This window comes from Callithrix jacchus, chromosome 2 (genome assembly GCF_049354715.1).
Source record: "Callithrix jacchus isolate 240 chromosome 2, calJac240_pri, whole genome shotgun sequence".
Taxonomy (NCBI): Eukaryota; Metazoa; Chordata; class Mammalia; order Primates; family Cebidae; genus Callithrix; species Callithrix jacchus.
In genome coordinates, this window is record NC_133503.1 from 127813930 (window position 1) to 127840764 (window position 26835).

The 26835-nt window shown below is 35.4% G+C and overlaps 1 protein-coding gene and 1 non-coding gene across 2 annotated transcripts; both read left to right on the forward strand.

Moving 5' to 3' along the window:
* Positions 1 to 91: 91 nt before the first annotated feature.
* Positions 92 to 25897, forward strand: TMEM167A (transmembrane protein 167A). The gene is made up of 4 exons (XM_017969804.4): positions 92 to 142; positions 12687 to 12796; positions 15897 to 15931; positions 21545 to 25897. Exons 1-4 carry the CDS (start codon positions 140 to 142, stop codon positions 21613 to 21615), a joined length of 219 nt encoding a protein of 72 aa, XP_017825293.1. The 5' UTR covers positions 92 to 139; the 3' UTR covers positions 21616 to 25897.
* Positions 13448 to 13582, forward strand: LOC118151999 (small nucleolar RNA U109). Its single transcript, XR_004740378.1, has one exon. It is a non-coding gene; the product is annotated as a small nucleolar RNA U109 (small nucleolar RNA).
* Positions 25898 to 26835: the final 938 nt, after the last annotated feature.

Consider the following 26835-nt stretch of genomic DNA (forward strand, 5'->3'; position numbering starts at 1 on the left):
TAATCGCGCGGCCTGGGAGGAGGTGCCATGACAAGTCCAACCGGAGGGCTGGAGAGGGCTAGAAGGGCAGACGGGGCGTGAAGCCTCTTCCGCCTGGAGCCCGGAAGGGTGATGTGGCTGCGGCACCGCCGGCCTCGCTATGGTAAGAAGTTGGGCTGCTGGGTCGCGGTTGAGCTTCAAGACGGGGTTGTGGATCTGGTCTTGGACTAGAGGTTGTGCGGCAGCCCGGGGTGTGTGGGCCCGGGGCTGAGAGGCTGTGAAGCCACGCGGTCACTGCCCGACGAACCGGAGAGAATCTGGATGGACTGTCCAAGGAAGACCCCTTGGTCGCGGAGCTGGCCCCTCAAGCAAAGGCCGCTTTCCTACTTTGTTTAGAAAAAAAATGCCTTGGTGTGTCTTAACTTGTTGGCTACGTAGATTTTCCGTGGTCATCGATCCTTAGAGGCATTAGAGCTTCTCGAGTTTCCGCTTGTTTTCTTGCATCTCCTTATATCGCCCTAGGTGCTTGACTCTGATGTTACTGTTTGATTTTTAGGGGGAAGTTCCTTTGGCACCCATCTCCGTATCTTCATTTTCATCTGTTCAGTCAGTAACCTCTCAGGGCCCCTCCCACATCTTTCTCAACTTTGAAGATGCTACTATACAAGCTATAGGTTTAAGACTTCTCTGCAAAGGTGGATAGCTTTTCTAAGAGCTTAATATTACTTACTGGAGTGATGTCTAGCCTCAGGCCTTCCTCCTGTTTTACCTCCAAGTCCATGTGCCAAATGTTGTGTATATTTCTGGGCAAAAGATGCATGCCTGCGAGTAGACTCAAAAACAACTGTGACTCCAAAAAGCTTGAGTCTCCATGTGAAAAATGATGAGCCTATGTTCACAGAAGTTGCTGCAGAATCCCATATAGCAGTAAATCAGTCTTCTCTGGACGAGTTTACCACCTGATGGAGAAAATAGCAGTTGAGACTAGGAAGACTGTCACTCTTAATTCTTTTACATCTTTCTAGAACATGAAGTTGAATTATTTTACTTGTAGTGCAAGTCAAATATAACTTTTTATCATCTCCCTGTCACATAGACTAGCTAAAAGTAAGATGCATATACTGTGCTTAAGATCAGAAGTATGTAAACTATCTTGTCATGCTTTTTCCAAAAGTAGCAAATGCTTTCTCTTATTAGCATGTCCTATGTTCCAGGCTCTGTTCAAAAAATCAGTTTATAAGCATGGAAATAAGTTCACAACAGCTTCTAAGTAGATGTTTACAAGTGAAAACAGTGAAACATGAAGAGACTGACTTGCCTCGGATCACACACCTAGTGGATTGTAAAGACAGAACTCAAACTTAGTGCCAGAAACCTTCCTGCTGATAGAAACACAACATAACTGAGGATAAAATAAGTCTTAGTGATTTGTTCCTTATACACACACACACACACACACGTATCAGATATAGGTAGAAAACAGAAACAACTTCCAGATGGGTTTTTTTATTCCTGTGAGTACATTGTTGTTGGCAGAGCTATGAAGTGAGGTTTCAAGAAGGCTAACTTAGCAGTGTAAGAAATGGATTCGTGTCTCAGTATCTTTGAGTTTGCACCTAAACTTGGTTTATTTGTGAGGTAACCCAATGGTAATGACTTAATAAACCTGGATTACTGTATTTTAAAGAATCTTTTAAAAAAGTCTTTCAAGGACAAAATGTTTATCAGCAGTAATTAATAATTTACAAATAATTTATCAGCATGAACAGTAATTGTAGCTCTTGTGAATTAATACTTTTAAAGAATTTCAGAATGCCTTGTTCCTGCCTAAGGCATAACATCCTTCAATATTCCTCTCATGTCTCATCTCTTTCCAGAAAGCCTCCCTTGACCCCTTTTATTTTCTTCTACTCTCTTTAAGTATCTTTAAGGGATATTCCTAGTCCCTATGTATACCTCCAGTATTCCTCTAGCATAACCCTTTTCACAGAAAACAGCAGTAACAAGCCCAACCGGAGGGCTGTTGCCTGCATTTCTCCCTCTCTAGGGAGAATTCCTAGAGACTAAGTCTTTTAATCTACATTCACAGTGCTAACCAGAGTTAGTATTCCATTAAGAGTCTGGAGATACAAACATGCTCGGTGTCTTCAAGGATTTCACAGTCCAGTGGGGGAGATTATTAAAGAAGCAAATTCCATCTGTTGTCTGCTATGATGTAGCATGTAGTGGAAAGAGCATGGGTTTAGACTGAGCCAAACAGGGTTAGAATCATTCCTGGTTCCCATCCTTTACTTGGTTAACTGTAAGGGAATTTATTTTCATGTCTTTCTTGTGGTGCTAAGTGATTTTCACAAACTCTGCGAAGTAGGAATGACTGCTTACATTTCATAATTAAACTGAATCTCAGAGAATAGGTGTGAAATATTTTCTCTCATAGCAGAAGATATGTAGAAAATAATTAAACACAGTGGAAGGAATAGTATTGGCTGGGAACTGCTTGGGAGATATCCCCAAGAAAGAAAGTAATTCTCTCACCTGCATTTTAAAGATTGAATATTTGGGAATAAGTCATTAGCTAAAGGTGGGACAGCATTCTCTGTCCCATAGAGAAAGAAAATGGCAGTTACGGAAACAAAAGGCATGAAGTTCAATAGTTACATGAAGCCTCAATGTGGCAGGAATAAAAGAAAAGAAGTTAATTATAGTAGACTGGTGATATGTGAGGCTAGAAAGATTGGGGTTGGATTTTGAAGAGCTTTGTGCCATGCCAAATACTTTATATTTTGATATTTAATTGCTTACTTGATAAAGGCTTTGGAGCAGGGAAATAAAAGGTGTGCATTTTAGAAAACCAACTGGTAACAACATGGAGAGAGTATATTTAAATGGAGAAAGATTAGAATCTGGGAGACCAGCTTGAAAACAAGTACAGTAATTCAGTTATACGATGATTGAATGTCTCAACTCTGATGAGCAGTTGGGTTGAAAGGAAAGGAAAACTCTGAAAATGACTTTGAAGGTAGTGAAGGGTGATGAAGCACAGCTCCAGCTTGGATGATTTATTGGACAGGAAAGAAATACAGCAGATCTTTGATAACGTTTATGAGGAAGAAACTCCATTCCCAGTTGCTGTGTAGACTTTGCACATTGTCTTCTTGTCTGTTCTCATGTCTTCATGGATTTTCTCTTGGAACTCCGGTTCTCTCCACCCCGCCATCTCAGAGATGTACACATTAGGTTTGTTGAGGTGTCTACACTCCCAGTTTGAGTGCTCTGCACTGGAATGATGTTGCATACTCCAGGCTACTGGGATGGCTCTTGGCACCTTCAACACTGAACTGAAATAGTGGGTGAATAGCCAGTTACCTTACTTGTTTTTATTAATCTTTCTTAAGTGAAGGTATAACTCACATTTATTTCAGAGTTTAATATCAAAAGTGTTTTGATATTTATTTGGAAGTTTGTTGATGTTTTTGTGACCAGAAATATGCCATCAGAACTTAACTCTTGTTTATTTCAATTCACCTATAGTAAAATTGGTTATGTTACACATCTTCTGGCTTACAATTGCATTTTCCAAGGACCTATGGATGACCTTAAGTGAGGACTTACTGTACTGATTAAGCACCTACTCTGACAGGTGTTTCACATACAAGGTTTTATTATAAAGACTTATTGGCCATATATTTCATATGAAGAAACAGCTGCAGAGTGCTAAGTGTCTTGCCCAAAATTATGCTGCTTATAAATAACAAAGCTAAGATTTAAACTTAACAGATTTGTCACCACATACTGTGCCCTTTCTACTATGTAACAATGCCATTAATTGCACAAAAAATTTAGGAAGAAAAGCAAAGTTTATATGTCCGGAGTGGGTGAGGTGGTAGCAGTTTAGACAGTAATTCTGTTACTAGTATTACTTTGCATCCCCCATGAAAATGTGATGCGTGAAAACGTATCTTAGTATTATAAAAATAGTTCCCACCTCATGAACCCATAAAAGGGTTCCATGAACTACACTTCAATAACCACTGCATTAGACTAATAGGAATCTGATGTGGGTACTGATCTTCTCTAACAAAATTTTTGAATACTGATTGCAAATAAAAACTTCCAGGAGGCTGAGACAGGCTTTTAAGACCAGCCTGACCAGCATGATGAAACCCCGTTTCTACTAAAAATACAGAAAAAATAGCTGGGCATGGTGGCATGTGCCTTTAGTCCCAGCTGCTTGGGAGGCTGAACCAGGCTAATCGCTTGAACCCAGAAGGTGGAGGTTGCAGTGAGTCAAGATCACGCCACTGCACTCCAGCCTGGGCAACAGAGTGAGACTCCATCTCAAAAAAAAAAAAAATTCCAGGGAGTTTTAGGAAACTACGGATGCCTAGACCAGTTAAATCCAAATTTCTGGGCAGTGATGGCTTTTTAACCTCCAAGTGGTACTAATAAGCAGTTAGATTTCATACCATATAATAGGACATCTTATCAGTCTTTGTCTTTTCTTGATTGCAAGGTCAAAGTACTTTTCTTTACAGCAGGCTTTGCTCTTTGTCCTTCAGAACACTCTCTGGTCCAGTCTTTATCAAAGACATATATGAAGCATTTATTCTAATTTTTTTCACTCTGTCATTCATTATTGTTTTGTGTATGCCTTCTCTTAATAACTCTTGACACCCTTTTGCCTTATCTTTAGGTCTGAGGTGTATATAAAATAGCTCCAATGTGAAGTAGCACAAACATAGCAAATTAATTGTAGGTACTATGATAATGAGATGAAAATAACTACAAAATCAGTATTGCCAGTGGAAAACAGAGTTCAGGTGCTGCTACTCTGTACTGTAGTTGTACTCATCATATCCATGAAAGTTCTTAAGTGGAAAGTATTAAATAGAAAAGGTCTCTGTACGTTTTTGAAATAGGACTGGTGAGAACAAATGCTTATTTGATCCATCCCCCTGATTTTACAAATGAAATGAAACTGACAAATAGAGATGTTGATTCATCTAAGGTCAAATTTATATACTTGGATTACTTTGTTAACCCAAATATTTAGTGGCCACTGGTGCTGAGAAGAGATGGGTGATGGGTTCGTATCTAAATATTAATCAAGCCTGATTTCTTGCTCTCACTGAGGTTACTTGTCTATTTGGTACAGTATCACCCTACCACATGATAAGTAACAAAGTTTAAATTTCATATGCTAATAATGCCAGAAGAAAATGTTGATAATTTTTATGTATTAGTGGAAATCTTTTCTTTTTTTTTTTTTTTAATTGCATTTTAGGTTATAGTGGAAATCTTTTCAAAGAATTCTGGTCACTTATTTTGGGCAAATTACATATATGTGTGTTTGTGCATTCATATGCAGGCGAACATCCTTGCATTTTCATGTTTTCCATTTTAAGAGACTAGTTGGAAAATGCTGACCTGACCTAGATTTTGTAAATGATAAATGCTGACCCACTTTTCTAGTGCTGAATAATTTTATCACAGTTAGGTCAGGAGTGTCTTTTCTGTGCTCCCTTCCACCCCCAAAAAAGGGAAAAACTAATTTCATATAAAAGAAGTAGGTATTAATACAAGTAAAATTGTTACTGTTTTGGAGTTCAGGATGTTGTCTTTCACATTCAATTCTTGTTTAAAAGTATACTTCAGCAAAGCTGGAGGAATTAGTATGTCAATAAAAATTTATTTCCCATATAGGAAACAGTCAATTGAAGCTCCAACACAGTGTTATATATAAATAAGGCCCTTAATCAGCAACTTTGTTAAACAATTTGTTTGGTAATCCTAAAAGTAAGTAAGCTACATAGTGCCCAAGTGATCCAAGACTAATGAAAATACTGTAGGTTTAGTCACTCCTTTCGGCAGATTAAACATGCTTAGTAACCAGCCATTGGGCACTCCAGGCACAGCATGTTTGGCATATTGGTGTGTACATTTCTTCTGCTTTTCTCCTTGTTTCTTTCTTTTTGCACTTTTATATTGCTTGGATAATTCCTTTTTTCTTCTTCTATTCCTAATGTTTTGAGTGGCTTCTTTTTAAGATTTCTTATTTGAAAGTTTTGTAAATATATACCTTGAGCTCTTAGAAGTATTTTATTCATCTTTTTAAAAAATCTCCTATATTGAATTCTTACTCATAATCAGACTTAATGAATATAGTTTAGTGTTCAGAAGTGACTCTGAATATGAGAAATTATACCTTAATAGATAAAATGATAAAAAGAATCTGAAAAAATATTTCTAACTTTTCAAATAGACTTGAGAATAGAATGTTTTTTAGAGGTTTGTCAACATTGTAATTCTTTGTCTAGAACACTTAGCTTTGCATTGACCAACCTCCATCTATTCATTGATTAATTATTGCATCTCCCTGTAGTGATGGTCAAATAAAGTCTGTGAATTATTTTTATTATTTCAAAACACCTAACCAAATGTGACTTACTTTAAAATGATCCAATAAAATAAATGACTCATCAAGTTTATTTCCTTCCAGTTTGGATAACTTAACTCAGTGCAATAACACTAGTTGTTTCAAGCATATCAAAAGATCTCTGTGACTGTGTGAGTCGTCAGAGAAGTCTACAGTGCAGAGGATTAATAAAAGAGCTCTTGAAGACAAATCGTTTGGGGGCCTCCATTGGCATGTTTTAGAAGAATGACGTAGCTCTCAGAGTAATGATCAAGGTAACCTGCCTACTCAATCTTAGAGATCTTTTGAAAGTGTGTATCTTAAGAATTAAAAGAAATCAGAAGAACACACACTTTCCAGTGTGCAAGCACCCTCAAGGCTTGCGCCTTGCTACTTAATAGAAGATCTGAATTCCAGGAGGTGATATATGATGTGGATACTGAATGGAAATTACCTCAGGTCTTTATTTTACCCTGCAGACTAGGTCCTTAACATAAATATAAGGAAATTTGCATCTTTCTACTTGATTTTCGAAAATATTATTGAGAAGTAAACATAAATGCAAAGCTCTAAATGGAGGTTTCTCATGAAGAGTTAACAACATACTGTATTCAGCAATCTGATCTACACTGGATTTTGAATGCGCATTTTTACTTTGGAGTCCAATTATGCTCTTGGATTTGTTAAAATGTTCATTATTGCCAATTGTATTCAAGTTTCTGTTCATTTGACATTTTTCAGTGACTTCCCTGTGTACTATTTTAATAGTCACAAGGAATTGATAAAAACCTAAGTAGAATAGAGAAGACAATCACAGTACAGTATGATGTGTGCTATGTGTATATGTATTATATACATACAAAAATCCTGACTCTGCTTGGTATGGAGAGTGGAGACAAGGGAAGACATGAGGAGGTGAATCTTGAGTTGAGGTTGAACGAATGAATCAGTTCACCAAGCAGGCAAGAACAGATAGTGTGTGCAAAACTCACAGAGTACCTTGAAAAAGGTTTCATGACTTAAAGGCTCTGAAAAAAATTAAACAAGGTAAATGAATTTGACTTACCACCTTTTTATCATCTTTTCCTCTATTTTGTGATTAAATATGCTTACCTTTTTCTTAGCTTCCTCCCTTCCCTTTTAATGACATTTTTTCAATTGAAAATTGCCATCATTTTTTCACTGAAGAGGAACATCTGTTTCCTTTAACGCTGAGACTAAAATTTTATATCACTAGACAACAGATGCTAAGCATTAAGAGGAATGCTATAGGTGGCAGGCTCATGTCCCTAAGTTAGAAACATACTTTTGACCAGAGTCTGGGTACATCTAAAAGACTTACCACCTAAGATTATTTGTTTTAAATTTTAGAGTCCATAAACCCCCAGAACGAAGTTGTATATATCATATATTTCATGCTTGTAAATGGTTTTCATTTGTAAATGGTTTTGCACATAAACGTATATACACACTCTACTTCTTTAATAATAGGCATGTTTTTAAGTGCCTTTTTATCTTCTGTTATGAAAACATTCAAACATAAAAAGGTAGAAGTCTATAATGAGCCCTCATATTCTCAGCATTTTATCGCCAACCCTACCCCTCTCCCACCACACACACAGTGGATTATTTACAAACCAATCCTGGACATTATGTCATTTAAGCATGTTTCTTTAAAAAGGCATTTGGAGAAGGAAAGAGAACACATTACAAAGTCATGAATTTATATACTGCACTAGGAAAATGATAAGTCTACTTTGCAGACTTCTTTTCCAGCCATTTTACTGTAGGAACCTTTTTGCTTAAAGTAAGTTTCTCACTATTTCCTGAACATGTAATGACTTTTTCTGTGGGACGTTTTGCCACATTTTTTACTCTTCTGGAGCCTGCTGTCTGCCCATCTAAATGGTGCCCTTTCAAGGTTTGACTCTGTTCCTGCTTTCTCCATGAAGCTTTTCCTGACTTTCTTATGAAAATGACATTCTTTTTTCTACATACCTCACTTCCACATTTCATAATGAGTTGCTATTTACTTTTTTAAAGACATGTTCTGTTTTAACTTGATTATAACTGCTATGTGCCTCAGTCTCATATGTAAAACATAGGTAATAACATCTACCCCAGATACATGAGGATAACATAAAACAAGTACTAAGTGAATATCAGTAATTGTTAGCCATAAACTCCTGCAGGGAAAGAATCATACTATGTGCCTTTGTTTTTGTTTTTGTTTTGACAGAGTCTCACTCTGTCGCCCAGACTGGAGTGCAGTGGCATAATATCGGCTCACTGCAACCTCTGCCTCTCCAGTTCCTGCAATTCTCCTGCCTCAGCCTCCCAAGTAGCTAGGACTACAGGCACACACAGTCACACCCAGCTAATATTTTGTATTTTAGTAGAGATGAGTTTCACTGTGTTGCCCAGGCTGGTCTCAAACTTCTGATCTCAAGCAATCCGCCCACCTCGGCCTCCCAAAGTGCTGGGATTACAGGCGTGAGCCACCGCACCCGGCCCCATGTGCCTTTTTTTAAAGCCCCAGTGCTGCATTTCCCAAAGTGGATACTAAATACACAGTTGTGTTGACTGGGAGGAATTCTTCATTATTTTCTATGAGGTCATTATCCAATATTATTTATTAGTATATTCATATACATGTTCAAAATATGACCTTTGAAAGATAAGCATTGTGAGATACCGTGCTTTTTATCTAGAATTGATTATTAGCTAATTAGTTGATATATGTCATAAAATGTATATCACTGGCTTTCACAGGTTTAAGTTTAAAACCAAAGCTATATTAAGTTTTATCTTTGTTATATCCATTTAAAAATGCATAGAAAAACTAGTATTAAACTGGTAATTGCAAATGATTTTTGTCTTTTTCAGATCATAAAAGCACTTAGACAATTTGAGAAATCCAGAAAAGTTGAGAATTAGATTAAAAACTATTCAGAGATGGCCGGGCACAGTAGCTTCTGCCTGTAATCCCAGCACTTTGGGAGGCAGAGGCGGGCAGATCACTTGAGAAACAGGTGTTCGAGACCAGCCTGGCCAATGCAGCAAAACCCTGTCTCTACTAAAAAAAAAAGATAGAAAAATTAGCCAAATGTGGTGGCACATAAATTTAATTCCAGCTACTGGGGAGACTGAGGCAGGAGACTCACTTGAACCCAGGAGGCAGAAGTTGCAGTAAGCCAAGCTCACACAACTGCACTCCATCCTGGGCAACAGAGCAAGATTCTATCCTCCATCCCCCCAAAAAAACTATCCAGAGATAATCACAGCATTTTCCTACCTTCTTTGCATAAAAGTTTGCATACCTTAAGATGTGCTGTCTGTGAAATCTTTGATCCCCTTTTACCTACTGCTTTACATTGTGCATAAGCAGTTTTTGTCATTGAGAATATTGGTAAATAATGTGTGTATGTATATATATATATATATTTATTTATTTATTTTATTTATTTTTTTTTTTTTTGAGACAGTCTCACTCTGTCACCAGGTGCCAGGCTGGAGTGCAGTGGTGTGATCTCGGTTCACTGCAACCTCCGCCTCCCAGGTTCAAGCAATTCTCCTGCCTCAGCCTCCCGAGTTGCTGGGACTACAGGCACGTACCACCATGCCCAGCTAATTTTTGTATTTTTTTAATAGAGACGGGGTTTCACCATGTTGGCCAGGATGGTCTCAATCTCTTGACCTCGTGATCCACCCGCCTTGGCCTCCCAAAGTGCGGGATTACAGGCATGAGCCACCATACCCAGCCACTGTAATAATGTATATATTTTTTAATTTTTTCAGTAGTTTGCACACATTTATCATAAAAATACATCAAAGATTTAAAAGGACATTGAAACAGTTTTTAGTTGTCTGTTTAAGATTTTCCTGGCTATTCTTGCTTTATTTTTTCCACCTGAACTTCAGAATTCATTGTCTGTTTAAAACATCATTTCTTAGGGTCAGGAGCAGTGGCTCATGCCTGTAATTTCAGCAGTTTGGGAGGCCAAGGGGGGCAGATCACAAAGTCAGGAATTTGAGACCAGCCTGTCCAACAAGGTGAAACCCCGTCTCTACTAAAAATACAAAAATTAGCTGGACCTGGTGGCACGTGCCTGTATTCACAACTACTCAGGAGGCTGAGGTAGGAGAATCACTTAAACCTAGGAGGTGGAAGTTGCAGCAAACCGAGATCACACCACTGCACTCCAGCCTGGGCAACAGAGTGACACTCTGCCTCAAAAAAAAAAAAAAAAAAAAAAAGGGATAACTTGTTGGATAGGGTTCACTTTAAATTTATAGGTTGTCTTTACAATGTTGCCTTCCAGTATAAAAACCTGGCTTACCATTTTTCTTAATCCATGTTCTGTTGCTATTTTAAAAAACTGAAATTGGGTAATCGGTTATGAAAAAAGGTTCATTTAGCTCACAGTTGTACAGGCTAAGAGGCTGGGGCTTGGCCCTCCTTCTGGGGAGGGCTTTTATGATTCATCACAACGTGGCTAAGAAGGTCAAAGGGGAAACAGACCTGGTGAAAAGGAGGGAGGAGCATCATGGCTTTATAACAACTACTCTCTCCGGAAAGAAGTTATTTCCTGGAAAACAAATTCAGTCTAGTGAGAGTGAGATCTCACTAACTCGAGAATAGCACCATGACATTCATGGGAGATCTACGCCTCCCAACCCAAACACCTCCCACTAGGCCCCAAGTCCGAACACTACCATACTGGGGATCAAATCTCTACCTCAGCTTTGGTGGACACAAAAACAAAAAACCGTATCTAAACCGCAGCAACAATCTCTTCTACTTTTCTATCTATTTTAAGATTTTGTCAGTTTTTTTCTGTGATGCCAATGTTACACATTTCTTGTGAAGCTTATTTCTAGATATTTTAGATGTTTGTTCTGGATGCTGTCTTTTTCCATTGTCTTTCTTCTGAATAATGTGATTATGAAAGCTATTGAGGTATATATTTTAATTATGTACCCAGCCACCTTACTCAGTTTCCTTTACATCTATAATTGTTTTTCACCAAATTCTTTAGGACTTTTCAAGTAAGGACTCAGCCACAAGTAACAATTTTACAGAACTAAGTTTTGTTATAACTCTTACACTTTCATTTTTTTTGTTTGTTTTTTAGGAAGTGCCTCTAAGTTTAGTAAACAAGCATATTGCTGGCAGTTGTGTGAGACTGACATATTTTATCTACCTGTATATGATGAAAATGTTATTGTTATATATACAGTCATATTCTTGCACTTTCTTAGTTTTATTTTATTTTTTCAACTGTCTCTTTTTGGGCTTCTTCTGTGAAACAAGCCCATGGTTGGTGCTGGAGAGTCAGAATCTGATTACCTGATAACACAATGTCCATCCTTCAGAGATGAGTATTATAATAAAAGTATCAGTTTGTGATGAGAATAGAAAAGAGAGTTCTGCATAAAATAAGAGAAAGGAAGTAACTGGATTCAAGGACACTTTCTTTAAAAGGTAATGCTTCAGCTGAATTTTGAATAGAATAAGTCCACCTCCATTTACTTTAACTGGAAATCTATGATTTTGTTTGACTATGGAAACTTAGGAAACTTAACGTGTCTTAGGATTCTTGTGTTAAATTTTAACTTTTGGAATAAAAGTGGAACTATTAAATACAAGCTAAGTATCTTTTCTCTAAAATGCTTGGAACTAGAGTGTTTTGGATTTCAGATTTTTTTTTTTTTATTTTTGGAATAATTGGATTATACTTACTCATTGAACATCTCTAATCAGAAATCCAAAATGCTCCAATGAACATTTCCTTCAAGCATTATTTTGGCACTCAAAAATTCTGATTTTGGAACATTTTGCATTTTTGATTAGGGATGTTCAATCTGTAATGAGTAACCTTTAAAAACCCAACAGTGAAAGAGCGGGTGCTTGTTTTTTTCTCCAGAATCTATGGGCCTTATATTTGTCAACTCGTGGAAAATGATAGTTTAAATTTAAGGGATGTTTATCCTAGAAACAATTCAGAATTAAATGAAACTTCAGTCAGCATTTAAGTCTGTCTCTCCATCTTCCACCCATTCAAAGACTTAGAAAAGCTAGTAACTTCACTGAGGTCATAAAACCAGCTATCGTCAGAGCTTGAAGACTGGAGAAGACCTCAAAATTCTGGTTTTACATGTTGTCAGACTTGTCATTCTGCTTGCCTTCTTGAAGAAATAAAAGCATCATTCTAAATGTGGAACTGTCAGGAATTCTTAACCAATGCAATTTTTCTTGTGATACTAATTTTTCTTTTTTTTTTCTTTTTAGTCTGCCATTTTCAATTTTCAGAGTCTATTGACTGTAATCTTGCTGCTTATTTGTACCTGTGCTTATATTCGATCCTTGGCACCCAGCCTCCTGGACAGAAATAAAACTGGGTATGTTGCTAATGATGTCTAATCACCCAAATTATTTCTTACAGATGTTGAATTTAAATTAACATATAAATTATTAGATAATTTAATTCCTATGTATAATTTGGTTTTGTAATAACTTTTTTCATTTTCTCCCTTTTAAAAATTCAAAAATTTTATATTCACTATGTCTTATTAAATTAAAAGTTAAATTTCAGAAGTGACCTGAAATGTGTTAAGAGTAAAAAATAGCATGAGGGATTTAACCTACTGAAGGTGAATATAGATGTTAGTTGTCCATCATTTTTTATGATAATACACCATTTTCTTTGCAGACATTGTCTTCTCTTCATTCCACCTTTTTCGCTAAAGTCTCATTGCATTTATTCTTCAGTACTTCACCCATTTGTTGAAATTATTTGTTGCTTAGCTGTGCATGAACTCTTTCTATCCAAGTTTCATTTCATCTTTCCCTTCTGTACCTATTAACTTAGAATTAAAACATATGGTAGACTCTAGTAAACACTTATTCCTATTGATGGGTGATTGGACTTCTAATACAATGCATAATGTCTATCTACTAAGATATTTAAGTGTTTATCTCATTAAAGAATAATTACATAGTAGTAGAATACTTTCCTTATGCTATTACGTATATTCTTTAAAGCAATTAGGTTGCATGTGGAAATGTCTGCTCCTCATTCCTTTGGGAGCAGGAATATATTCATAGCATGCTACATTAACAGAGGAGTTCTCAGGGCTGCCAACCTTCAAGTAAAGGTTGAGTGGTAGTATATTTCTCCTACATAAAAGACCAGAAAGTGCATGCCTAGTTTTACATTTTAAAATATGTACTAATACAGTCAACTTTCTGAAAGCTTTTTTAAAAACCTTTATTTCTGCTTATATACATGTTAAGCACTATTTTATTTTGATTTATAACTAAGAATTATTTTGTGTAGAAGAAATTTGTATAGGCCTCTTATCGTTCTGTTAAAATTATATGTTTTTATGAGACTAATAATAAACTTGTATTATAGCGAGAATATATACCATGGTTAGGTAGAGATATCTAGACAGATTGGATAAAACATTTTCTCGATTACTTCACTGTTTAAAATAACTTCCTTTTTTTGCTTTTTTTGCTATTATCAAATAATACGGAACTAAGCAGCAGAAAAAAAAGATTGCTACCTTGTCTTTATCCTGGTTTCATAGACCTGATAGCATTATCAACAAATACATTTATTGGTATTTAGCCATAATAAATAAGCAACATAATTACATTTTTTAAATCAACTAACAGGGTGTGTGTGTGTGTGTGTGTGTGTGTGTGTGTGTGTGGTAATCCTTTTGTACCAGTTTCTTAATGATATTTACTTCTAGAATATTAGACCCTAAAAGAGCTTCAGTTTGTGATCTTGTGGTTTCAGACCATCTTCTGTGGCTCTGTGTTTCCCATGGAGGTTCTTCAGGTGTCCTGTTCGAGGTCCCTCATCTGACTCCCTCAGCCAGAGTAGCTTCACGTTGTTAATGCATGTTTTAATCAGTGTGTTCTGGAATCAAGGAACCATGGCTTTGCAAATGCCTAGCCTATTCCATTGTTTGATGAAGAAATGTTAGCCAATTTTAAGTGATACCTAGAGTTTGATACCTAGAGTTATCATCACATGTACCTTTAGCCTATATATGAACACAGTATGTGTAAGTCACCACTCTAAGGACTTTCAGTGTAATCACTCATTTCATCCTCATAATAACCCTTTGAGGGTGGGTACTGTTGTTAAAGAGACAATACCTTGCTTGCAGTTATGCACCCAGTAAGTAGGATTGAATTTAAGCATATCTGGCCTTTAGTTTATTTTCAGGGTCAAAAATTTTACTACAGAAATAAAATGACAGAAGCCATACACATGACATTTTATTTCTGTAGTAAAATTTTTTAGCCTGTTAGAATGTTTATACTTTGAAATAAACTCACGTTTTTGCTTATTTCATTTAATCTAAACTATATATATTCCAGTTCATATCAGTTCCTATGCATTGATGATTGATATGCTAAGAGACCTTTTGCTTTGAAGTCAGAAAGTTATACTTCAGAGGAAGAACTTATATAGAGCTTAACTGAACCAGAATTTTCTGTCAGTCTTATCCTTTCAGATATAATGATTCACTAGCCTGCCATCTCTTTTGGCCAGGAAAAAAGTATACTATACATTTTTCTGGAGTTTAAGTACTGTGATTTTGTTGAGCTAATAATTCGAATTTACATAACATAATATTAATTTATCTTCATTTGCAACCATATGTAACACTATTTATAATTATGTTATTTTGTCAGACCAACAAAGTAATGTCCTTAGTGTTACTTTTTCAGATATCTTTATTCATTGATAACTCAACTGGTCTTTTTTTCAAAAATGATTTGTTGTACATGCCAAATAAGTGATAATTCCATATAATATGTAATTCATAATATATTCATTCATACAAATATATCTCCATTCTAATACTTATTTACAGAATATGTGCTTTAAATGTCATATTTAGTGAATTTACATAGTGTCCCCTAAAGTAGGAAATTTTTTACTTACATTGCAAATAGACACATTTTTAATGCCTTCTTAGTAAATGACACAGATAATACCATCATTGGAATTCATGATTGTAGATTATTTAACTTTAGAACTACATTCTTTAAGAAATTAAATTTTAGTATAAATATTTTTGGTGTCAGATTCAACCAAAAAAAGTTCATTTAACATTTTATCAAAATTGATGCTTAAATTGGTATATACATTTTCTGCTTTTGAAAGTATTTTAAGTTAACTGAATAGTAAGCTATTATTCAAATTTTTGCTACTCATTAATTTGCCCTGGGTTTGACCTATGACACTATTTATATTCCAGTTCATAGCAGTTTCCGTACATTGATGGTTGATAGGCTATTGTGTTCTACTTTCATATATAAATGATGGCTCAACATCAAACAGATTTCAAATTTGTAGCCAAGTGTTAGAGGTTAATATATTAATATATAATTAATTCTCTGTATGATATCAAGAGAATGATTTACCTTTCTGAGTAATCAATGGCTACTTTTTTCTTTTTTCATTCTATGCAGATTGTTGGGTATATTTTGGAAGTGTGCCCGAATTGGTAAGTGTCTAATCTGCCTCCATTTCTTCAGTTGTAAATTGTGGACCAATTTACTTATGTTATAGTCTCACAAATCAAGTGTTAGTTTTAAACAGGCAGGCTTCCCAATTTTATGCATTTTTGCAAAAGTTTATAAGTTGTACCAAGCTCTTTTTCTTACACTAAAACCAGCACTTTGGGAGGCCAAGCTGGGCAGATCACCTGGGGTCAGGAGTTCTAGACCAGCCTGGCCAACCTGATGAAACCCTGTCTCTTTTAAAAATACAAAAAATTAGCTGGACATGCACACCTGTAATCCCAGCTACTCAGGAGCCTAAGACAGAAGAATCACATGAACACAGGAGCAGAGGTTGCAGTGAGCCAGATTGCACCACTGCAGTCCAGCCAGGTCAACAGAGTGAAACTATGTCTCAAAATTTAAAAAAAGAATAAAACTAGATATGGTGGATACTTCATTAACACAGTGATAGAAAAGTCTCTCTAATTTAGATATCAAATACAATGCATTCCAGGTATTGAAGGAAATAAATGTATGTGGTTTTATGCACACATTGATAGTACAGAAGTATAGAGCATGCTATTCTATATATTGTATACCATTTTGAAAACTAGAATGTATTCCCATTCTGAGCAGCCATCTAAACATAATCACTTTAGTACCTTATTTTAATTTATGGAATGTTTAACTGTTTCGTCTGTTGAACCAGTGTGGTCATAACCGAACTGTTTGACTCAGGTTAAAGTATTACACTTGAACTTACCTAAAAGGCCAAAAAACAGTTAAAGTTAAGCTAGATGTGGTCGTCTTCCAGCTTTCAATGATTAGATTAGTAGCATCATACCTGTTTTTGTAGATAATAATATATTCCTATCCAGTTGTCCTGTGTATGTAACATTTAACACTGTGCCCAGCACATAGTAGACTCTGAAACGATTAAGTGGATGAATTAAAATGTATTTTATTGCTGTCATTCATCAGTATTCTTGAATAATAAATTATACCCTTTTTTAACCTTTTTAATTAAAAAACTCCAGGGCATTTGTACATATACCACTTGGACTGAAATTGAATGTTTCTCATCTGTCCTCTTTGGAATTACTTGCATGACCAAAGAAAAACTGTTTTCTTTTAGTACTCTTCTTCTAACATTGAATTGATGCATAACTACTTTGTTCTTTCGTAAAGCTATTAGGCTTTTATAATGAAAAATAGTTTTTCTCTGTTTGACATCTAGTGTGGTTAGCCAGTCTGACAACAGCCTAAATTCTCCAAATTAATCCTTTTAAATAGCATGAAGAATTGAAGAATATCTCCATTATGTAAACTGCGTTCCCTTTAGAGTATTGTGTTTTATTTTTGTTTTAAACTTCTCAGAGATATGAAAAATTTAGAAGATGTCCATAAAGGGAACAAACTTAATGAAATTGAAAAATACAAACTGAGTATTTGTAATACAGGTATACCCCTGTAATACAGGGATACTGCATGGTCCATTTCAAGAAACCATTTTCTTTGTTCATGAGAAGCAGTTACTCACTGATTCTGATTTTATCATGAAATTTTTGTAATTCAGTCACATATTCAGGCTCCCCTTCCAATTAAAGTTCTCTTGCTCTTTTCACCACATCTGCAGTTACTTCTTCCATTGAAGTATTCAATAAACCATGCTGTAAACAGATATGCTGTCATCCAGCCTTAATTGTTCCATTTCTAGAGCACAAGCAGAGCAGATTTAGCATAATTCTTAAAAGCTGTAGAATTTTCAGCAGGTGAATGAGCATTGACTTCTGCTGAAAGTCACCAGCTACATTAGCCCCTAACATGAGCCAGCTTGCCCTTTGAAGCAGAGAGGCCAGGCGCTGACTTCTCCTCTCTAACTGAGATGCCATTTTTTCCAATAGAAGGCTATTTTGTCTACTTGGAAATCTGTTGTTTAGTGTAGCTACTTTTCATCAATTATCTTAGTTTCTGCATAACTTGCTGTAGTAGTTTCTTACCATTTGTCAAATAAGTTTGCCATCTTATATTAGCACAGTTTATGGTGCCCCACAGCAATTACAATGGTACCATGGAAGATCAATGATCACAGATCACCGTGAAGGATACAGTAATAATGAAAAGGTTTGAAATACTGGGAGAATTACCAAAATATGACACAGAGACACAAATTGAGCACGTGCTGTTTTAAAAAAAGTGGCACCAGTGGGCTTGCTTAGTGCAAGGTTGCCATAAACCTTCAGTTTTTTTTTTTTAAAGGGGCAGTATCTGCAAAGTGCAATAAAATGAAATATGTCTGTACTTAGAGATTTTTTGAAAGAAAACCTGGGAATTAATGTAATCTGTCTGAAGATGGTTATAGTATAAACTAGTCTTCAAATCTTTAAAGCACCATCTAAGGTTCATATGTTGTTAGCTATTGAAATAATTTTGAGAGCAGGTTTTCTTCCCTTAAGCTTTTAAAGATAGACAAGACCCATTAATGATGGGAATTGTAAGCATAATACTAAATTATCCAGAAGTCCTTTCTAAATCTGTGATGATGAAATCGTAAGATTCTTTGGCCTTTCCAGTTTCTTGTTATGGTAAATGAAAGTATAAGCATAAAGGGCTTCATAGAAAAATACTTCTTTCAAGGCTGCCATTCTAATATAATGACTATTGAAGCAGACTTTATCTTCTAGAGAAATAAGTATGATTTTAATGTATTCAACTATTCTTCCTTAGTGTTCTCCCTTATGGTGAAGGTGTAAGAGTCTTTCTTTTGTAATAAGTATCTTTACCTTAAACAGGTAAATTCACAGATAATATAGCCTAGATAAGTAGTTACCAATCCAGTACATTTGACAAAATAGAGACCGTTTTCATAGTCACAGCTGGACTCAGGGACAGATAGTGGGTAGAAGTCAGGGATGTTGCTAAGCATCCTAGGGTGCACAGGAATCTATCACAACAGAATTATCAAATTCAAAATGTCCATAGTACTGGAGTTGAGAAGGGCTGGTCTAGATTTACAGAAATTTGTGGTGCAGACTTATCCAGCACTCAGTTATGAATGACTGCAAACCCTGAAATAATAAGAGAAATCTTAAGCACTTCAAAAAAAAAACAAGCAGAGAGTAACAAAATAGCATCCTCAGTGGTTAATACTGATAGTTAGTGGTAAATATAAATACACACACACCAAACTGCATGCTTCAGAGACAATTACGCTGAAAAAGAATACAGCCAAGAAACAGTGGTAAGAATACCTCAAGTAAAGTACAAAGAGAGAAAATAATGGAAGAGCAGGTCTGGAGTTAAGAGGCATCATTTTCATCTCAGTTTTGTTAAGTTGCTAATGCATAAAGAAAATATTAAAGTATTTTGAATCCATCTTATGTCATAAGAGAAGTGTATGCAGTTCCATTTAGTAGCCAACCCACACAGCCCTTTTTTGTTCAGCTATTACTTGAAAAGAGTACAGCTGAATTTAAGGTGTCTAGTTTGTATCTTTTAATGATTTACTGTAGTATGATCTATTTTTATGTCTAATTATAAATAGTGTCTAATGTCTTTTTTTTTTTTTTGCTTTTTATTATTTTCATTTTTCTCTCTTGACTATATGAATGCCATAGGTTGAATGCTTCATTTTAAATGTTCATTCATGCCAATTATGTGAAAGCATTAGCTTTTCATTTTGGCAAAGTGACTTAGAAAATGTGCTGAGATGCTGCTTTCTCAAGCATATGCTTCTCTCTTATCTTGACACAGAATATATCCACAAAGAAAGGATGCAATTTTAATGGGAAAAGACCTAGCCAAATCATCTTATCATGTTACACATCACATTACAGCAACTGTTTTACATTCACTTATGCAGACCTAAGACCAGACAAAAAGTAACATTTTTACCCAAGTTCAACCAAAGATGTTTAGCTCTACCACATGGCAGTCTCTTTTAAGAAAATTAAAAACAGGAAAATGAAATCCATGTGTAAATTATAGCATTCTAAGTTGAAAGATGAGGAAGAAGGGAACTTCCTCAAAAATTAATTTTCACCATATGGAAAACTTAGGACAGTATTAATTTTTTCTTTTAAGTATTTAATGAGACTCTATGAGACAGCGAGGGTATATAGCCCTAGTAAGAGTGACAGGCTTGCTTACGAAGTCTTTCTGAAATTTATGTACAAATGAGGTTGTTTTTGTTTTATTTGGTGACTTGGGCTTTTTCCTCTAGGAGAATTAGCATTGTTTAAAAATTGTGATCCAAGATATTTTTTAATTTCTTTTGTTTTCATTTGAGGTGATGGTATTGTAAAAACACTTTTGCTTTCTGGTTTTTTTTTTTTTTTTTGGCTGGAAGGCAGTCCATTAAATGTCTACAGATAGAACAAATACTTTCAGAAAAACCCCAAAAGTTTATTTTTTGTGTGTGTATATAATATTTTCTATGGAAATTATTAAGCAGACACAAATATGTAAATTCAGTAACATGGCAGTGTAAGGTCAGTGAGGAAGATATAAAAATGAAAATGACCTTAAGAATTTTAGTTAATCAAGATGGTCAGGAAGAACATTTTCTTGAGGTAGTTTGCTGAACTTGCTAAGTGGAATAAGGAGTTTTATTAAGAGTTAACTTTAAACATTATTATAGTAAAGCAGAAGTGAAGGTAGTATAAACCATCTCTACTAGAGGATACCAGGCACATACCTAGGATTATTTCTAGAAGTAGCTTCTTTTTCCTTTCTTAAACTGCCCTCACAGCAGCATATAAATATCAGGTGCTTTATGAATTAGTATAGCCTTGCAATTAATGAAGGAACAAGAAAGAATGAGTTTGAGTTAACTCACAATGACATGATCTCTATCTATTTGTAAGACAATTCACAAGCCAACTTCAGATTTACTTTATGCAAAGGAGAGCATCCAAATGTAAGCATTCCTTAAATCTATGTGAAAAATTGACTCATACAGAAGTGGTTGGTTTTAGTTCTACTTTTCTAACTCTGAGTAAGCATACTATAAAAGATTTGATAAAAAATCTATCTCAGAAATAGTTTTTCTCATATGTTTTTCATTAAGCATTTTAATTTGTTCATTTTTAAAGTGCAGTTTTATTGACCATCCTCTATTTTCATTTATGAATGCTCCCCTTCCCTGTGCCTTTAAGTGTCACGAATTGCTACCAGTAAGGAAAAGTGCTCTGTTTCAAATTTCTTGTTAAGGAGTGAAATTTTATTCTTTTTGTAGAAAGAAAATAAACAATATTTCTTTGGCCTCAATTGATTGAGATTGTTTTTCTTGGATCTCTGTCCTACATTCCACATTGTATTTTTTAGTGTTTGAGTTTTCATAGTGACAAAGAAATGATGCTTTTGAGGTTTTCTAAATATATGAATATAGTCTGGGAAGTAAATCGATATATTAATAGTTTAGCCCATTCTGTATTGTACTTGTTTTTTATGTTGCATCTATCATTTGTCCCTGCCCCACCCCCACTCTATGGGCCTCCTAGGGAAGAATGTTATCTTGATTCTTATGTATCCCTTGCTTGTAGTAAGTAATAACCTTATCATAGCCAGGCTAGCCACTCAGTTAATCAAGATGTATATCTCCTTTTTTTCAACAGGTGAACGGAAGAGTCCTTATGTTGCAGTATGCTGTATAGTGATGGCCTTCAGCATCCTCTTCATACAGTAGCTGGGGAAAATGCTAGGATATAATTGCCATCAGATTTCATTGTGAACAAGGACTTATTGCAGAAAATAATGGAAAGGATGGTTAACTCTTTTATCTCTGAACATTGAATGAGATACATTTGTAGATGCTGTTCTCTATTTTTGTGTTATTGGACCAATGTTCTATATAAATAATTAAGATGTAACCATTTAATAGTCTGTAACAATCAACCTCAGTACTGTCACTACAATATTACATTCTGCAAATGTCATTCTGTTGTGTCAGATACCAGATTTTAGTGAGGTATCACTAAGGCACATAGTAGAAAACAAAATTGGTTAATTACTCATGTTCCTTTCACTGTGATTTGGAAATGATTTAATCTTTATAGAATAAGACCCTTTTTTGGACTAGCTTTTTTATTAAAATGGCTCAATTTGTGTTGATAAGGTTGCTTTCATATAAATAGTGCTTGCTTTTCCTCTGGGCACACCATTTTCATCATTAACCAGAGTACCTGTACTCTTAGCAAACTCTAGTTTATGACTATTTAAAATATTTAAAACAAGCTTATGGAGTTCCTAAGGAGGAAAATAAATGAGCAGTAACTTAAGAGTAGTATTGGGAAAATGTTGGTATTTAACATTAGTGGATTTAGACTAGCCAAATAGCATAGTAGGCTCTGAAACCTCTTGTCAAGTGTAGATAAGCACCTCTTGTGCATGAGTTTTTACCAGAGAGCTGCCTGTCTGAAAAACACAACATTCTTAGAATGAAAAGGACAATTATAAGGTAATTATCCTATATGTGTTTTTCATTCTTTTTAGTGTCTCATCTTCAAAAATGAAATATTTATTTTAATTGCCCTAAACAAACTGTATTTTTGTTTTGTTTTTTAAGGCACTTTAAATCCAGTTTGTGTTTTGTCAGGTTGAACTGGAATCTCTTATTACTTTGGAGGTGACTGAACTGGAATCTCTTATTACTTTCAAATCTACTAAATTGTATACTGTGGCATAAGTATCTTTGAGCTTTGATAGTGAAAGAAGACCTTCAACAATTTTTAGTCTAGGCAAGAGAAACATTAGGAATGTGACTTCTAAACTTTACAATAGAGCAGTCATTTTAAGTTCATGGTTAATATTTCTTAAGATTCAACTGAAATGCAGTTAAAATGTCAAAGCTAAGAGGAACTTAAATCTTAGCTAAAAATTACCTGTTGTAGTATGACATTGTTCACAGCTATTAATTCACCATAAAAGTAAAATGAAGAAACTCCCTTTTAAAAAAAATTATTTCTAAATTAACCTGCTAGTAGTTATTTATGCAGAAACAAAGTATGGAACTGAAAGTCACCTATTTGTATTTTAGACTAATTTAAACCACCCGCAATGGATTCTAGGAAACATCTTAAGTAAAGCTTGTGTGTTGCCTGTGGTAATTTTTTGTTTGGGGGTGTTTTTTGGTTTTGATCTGATTTTTCTGTATTTTGTATTCTGGGGATTCTTTTTGTTTGTTTGTTTTCTGTCTTTCTTTTTTTTTTTTTTTTTTTTTTGCAGTAGAGCTGTTGTAGGTTATTGGTGTATTTATTTTATATTTTTTTGGCATGTCTATGGCAGTTAAAAGTGGTATATTTTGCTTCAGACAGGTAATCAGGTTATAATAATTGTTCTGCCTCTAAACTGCCTCTTGGGCTTTACATTAGGTCAAGAATTTTCAGGGTTTCTCTAAAATAGGACTCTTGTCAGCATATCCCTGTTGAGTAAGTCACCTTCCTGGCTCTAATTTCTGAGTGGCCATCTGTTGTCCAGCTCTGCTGCCAACTGGACTTTCTGAAAGCCATGTCAACTAATTTTTTATATGCTAAGACAAATCTAATATGAAAAGAGGAAGAATATTCTAGATATTCTAAGACATTTCTTCATTTGACATCTTAGAGGAGGTAGGTGGAAAGTAGAGGAAGAGATAATTTTTTGGGAAAATTTGTGGAAACATAAAACTTTTTGCTGTGTATAAGTGCTAAACAGTGGGAGGCAGCGTATTTCTAACAACAACCAATCTGACCTTTTGAAACACAAGCTCTTGGGGAAGCCGTGTAGAGACACAGTATGAATAAAAGCAATTAACATTTTCTTTAATGCATTTTTTTCAAAGAGGACCACTAGATCCTGTTCTCTAACCCAAAGGGCAGTATAGGTGGTTTTAAGCCCACAGAACATAGAAATACGTCTCTTGTAGTTTTGGTGGGGTGGTGGGATGTAGAAGATTGAAGATCAACTTAAGCATCAGATAGAATATCTCTCTCTTTTTTTTTTTTTTAACTTTTAGGTTCAAGAGTCAAGTGTGGGTTCGTTATATAGGTAAACTTATATCAAGGGGTTTTGCTGTACAGATTATTTTGTCACCCAGGTACTAAGCCTAGTACCCAGTAGTTATTTTGCCTGCTCCTCTCCCTCTTCCCACCCTTAACCCTCAAGTAGGCCCCAGCTTCTGTTGTTCCCTTCCTTGTGTCTCTGAGTTCTCATCACTTACCTCCCACTTCTAAGTGAGAACATGTAGTATTTGGTTTTCTGTTCTGCATTAGCTTGCTAAGAGTAATGGCCTCCAGCTCAGATGGAATATCTCTATTACACAGACCTGTTGTTACAGGGCAGGATCAGATGATGTACACTGAAGTTTTCAGCTTACTAAGTTCAGTTGCTCTCCCTAGCCTCTTTTCTGGCTTCAGAGTCTTTTGATTCCATTTATCCTGGTATTTTTTGTGTGCTGATACTTATTTAGTTCCAGATTGGCTTCAGCTGTGCTAATAGGCAGGGCATTGTCTTTTCAAGCAATCTTAAAAGGTGGTCAATCAAAAGGCCAGAGTTTGAATCCCTTCTGTAGCCTAAATAATATGAGGATCAAGTCCAGTGTCTTGTTAATGCCCTGTTCTTCTGTGCTAGGCACTATCTTGAATGCTGTTACATGTTCAAACTCAAAATATCTCATTCATACTGGGGATTATAGTAACATGCAACTTGCAGTAGATTCCTTTATCTTAGTAATAAGATGATTGGTCTAGTTAGGACAAAATAGGGATTTGAATGAATTAACTTTTCCTGGTTTACAGAGTAAAAATGAGCAGATCTCTGCCTGATTTTGTGAAAAAGATTTAGCACTGGTAAATAGAATACTTCTATTTCTACACCATTCTTTCAGTATATCATCATTGAAGACAGGACGATAGGCACACAGATTCTTCCCCATAGTAATTCATAATGTACTAAGTGAAAGAGATAAAGTATGTATTATGAAGTACAATGCAATGGCATTATTCAGATAATCCCAGGATTCTAGAAGTAAACAAAGGTGACAGAGTATGAACTTCCAGAGAAGCATTGCTTAAGCTGAACTTGAGAGCATTGTGCAAAAGCACAGTAGTCTGTTAACTAGAAATAACCTAGCTTGTGCCCCTTAGGGAGTACTAAGACATAAGCCTAGAAAAATGGACAGAGGTTAGTTCCTAAACTCTCTTGTATTTTTCTCATTCCTGTTGATTACCTGCCTCAGAAATGAATATGTTTTTCCTCCTTCCTAACACAAAATTACTTAAAGACAAAAATTTAAATTAGTCAGTAGATAGGCCAACAAGGTTGAATATATTCATGCCTACCTTATTTTGGACTAGGAATACAGTAGTATACGCTCCAAAGACTTGCCTGAATAGTACATAAGGCTGAGGCAACTGACTAGTTAGGTCAGTATTTTTAGAAACTCCAAGTAGCTTATATACCACTGATGCCAAAAGCAGCCCTGATTGTTAAAGCACACACCTGCACGAGAAGCAGAGATGGTTGCATTTTACATTTCCTGGGTACACAAAATATATTTCTAAAAAGCAAGAACTTAACACTTTGTGCAAAGCCTTTGAGAAGTTACTGGGTCATAGGAAGCTTATAACAAGAATGGAAGATTCTTAAGGACTGTTCTTCACTTTCTTTGGTATTCAGTAACAGTAAATGTTCAAAATATGTAGCTGATTAATACTAGCGTTGTGAATGCTGCACAACTGTGTGATTATTACTAAGCAAGTCACTACTAGCTTCTGAAAAGTAGTTTCATAGTTATATTATTTATACACTGCCTTCCATGACTTTTACTTTGCCCTAAACTAATCCCTACAATCTGAAATCCTATTTCAGTATTAGAAAAAAAGGGGGAGGTGGAAATATATTTCCTGCGATTTTAAGAGTACAGAGAATCATTCTCATATCTGGCTAGTTCATATGTCTAGTGTATAATAAAAGTCAAGATGAACTCTTAAGAGCCTCCCACTTTTGTCTTATTGTCAGGTGCATGAAAGCAGTTCTTAGAGGTTAAATGTGGAAATTTCCACCTTTTTAGTAGGATGGGAATAGAGAAATGTTCTATTTTTTTCCCCCTGACCATTTTAATTCATGGAAGGCCAGGATTCGTTTGGGGGTATTATATGCATTGTTGTTTTGTATCGTAATAGCTATTCAGTCATTATATTGCTATTTCATTGAGTATGCTTTTAAGAACTTAAATGACTCCAGTAGTTTGCTCTTGAGTGTGAAGTCTTTCATTCTCTCAGAGATGGTCAGATTGAATTCTGAATGAAAGTGACAGTTACCAATTACTCACAGTTGTTTTCAACCTTGTCCTCAACTGGGAGCCTTCAGATGCCCAAACATTCTGGCAAGTAGCTCTCATTTTCTGTCTAAAATCTGTTTGTGAGCAGTGTCCATGAGAGTCAGATTATTCAGCCAATGTATGCTATTATTAGTATTTATTGAGAAATAAGAAAAGGCTTGTGCCTCGCTTTGAGGGATCTGGTCATCCTGCTGTTAGCTTCCCAAAACTGAATAAACACAGACAAACCTGGTTAGATTTAGATCTCAAAAAATACTTCAGCTTTAAATTGAAAGGCAGAAACTTAGTTGTTTCCTTCAATATATATTGTAAACGTTTCCTGCTGCTCCGTTATACCACCAGTTGATGTAAGACATTATAGGAAAATCACTAAATTTCCAATTTCTATTAATAACAAATCAAAAGAATTGAAAATGGCTTAGATTAAGACCACTGAATTTAATATAACCAGGAAAGCAAAATCTGTTTTTAACTCAGAGGGTTTACGTTAATGTCCTTAACCATAACAGATTCATCTGGGGGTGGAAGGGAGGGCAAGGGCAAGCAAGAAAACATGAATATTAGAAACAAGGGTCAGTTACTTCACAC

What these genes read in the sequence shown, in the direction of transcription:
- TMEM167A (XM_017969804.4), top strand. An exon ending in CTGGACAGAAATAAAACTGG is followed by an intron (nt 12,797 to 15,896) that starts GTATGTTGCTAA and finishes CATTCTATGCAG; the next exon opens with ATTGTTGGGTATATTTTGGA. An exon ending in TTGGAAGTGTGCCCGAATTG is followed by an intron (nt 15,932 to 21,544) that starts GTAAGTGTCTAA and finishes TTTTTTCAACAG; the next exon opens with GTGAACGGAAGAGTCCTTAT.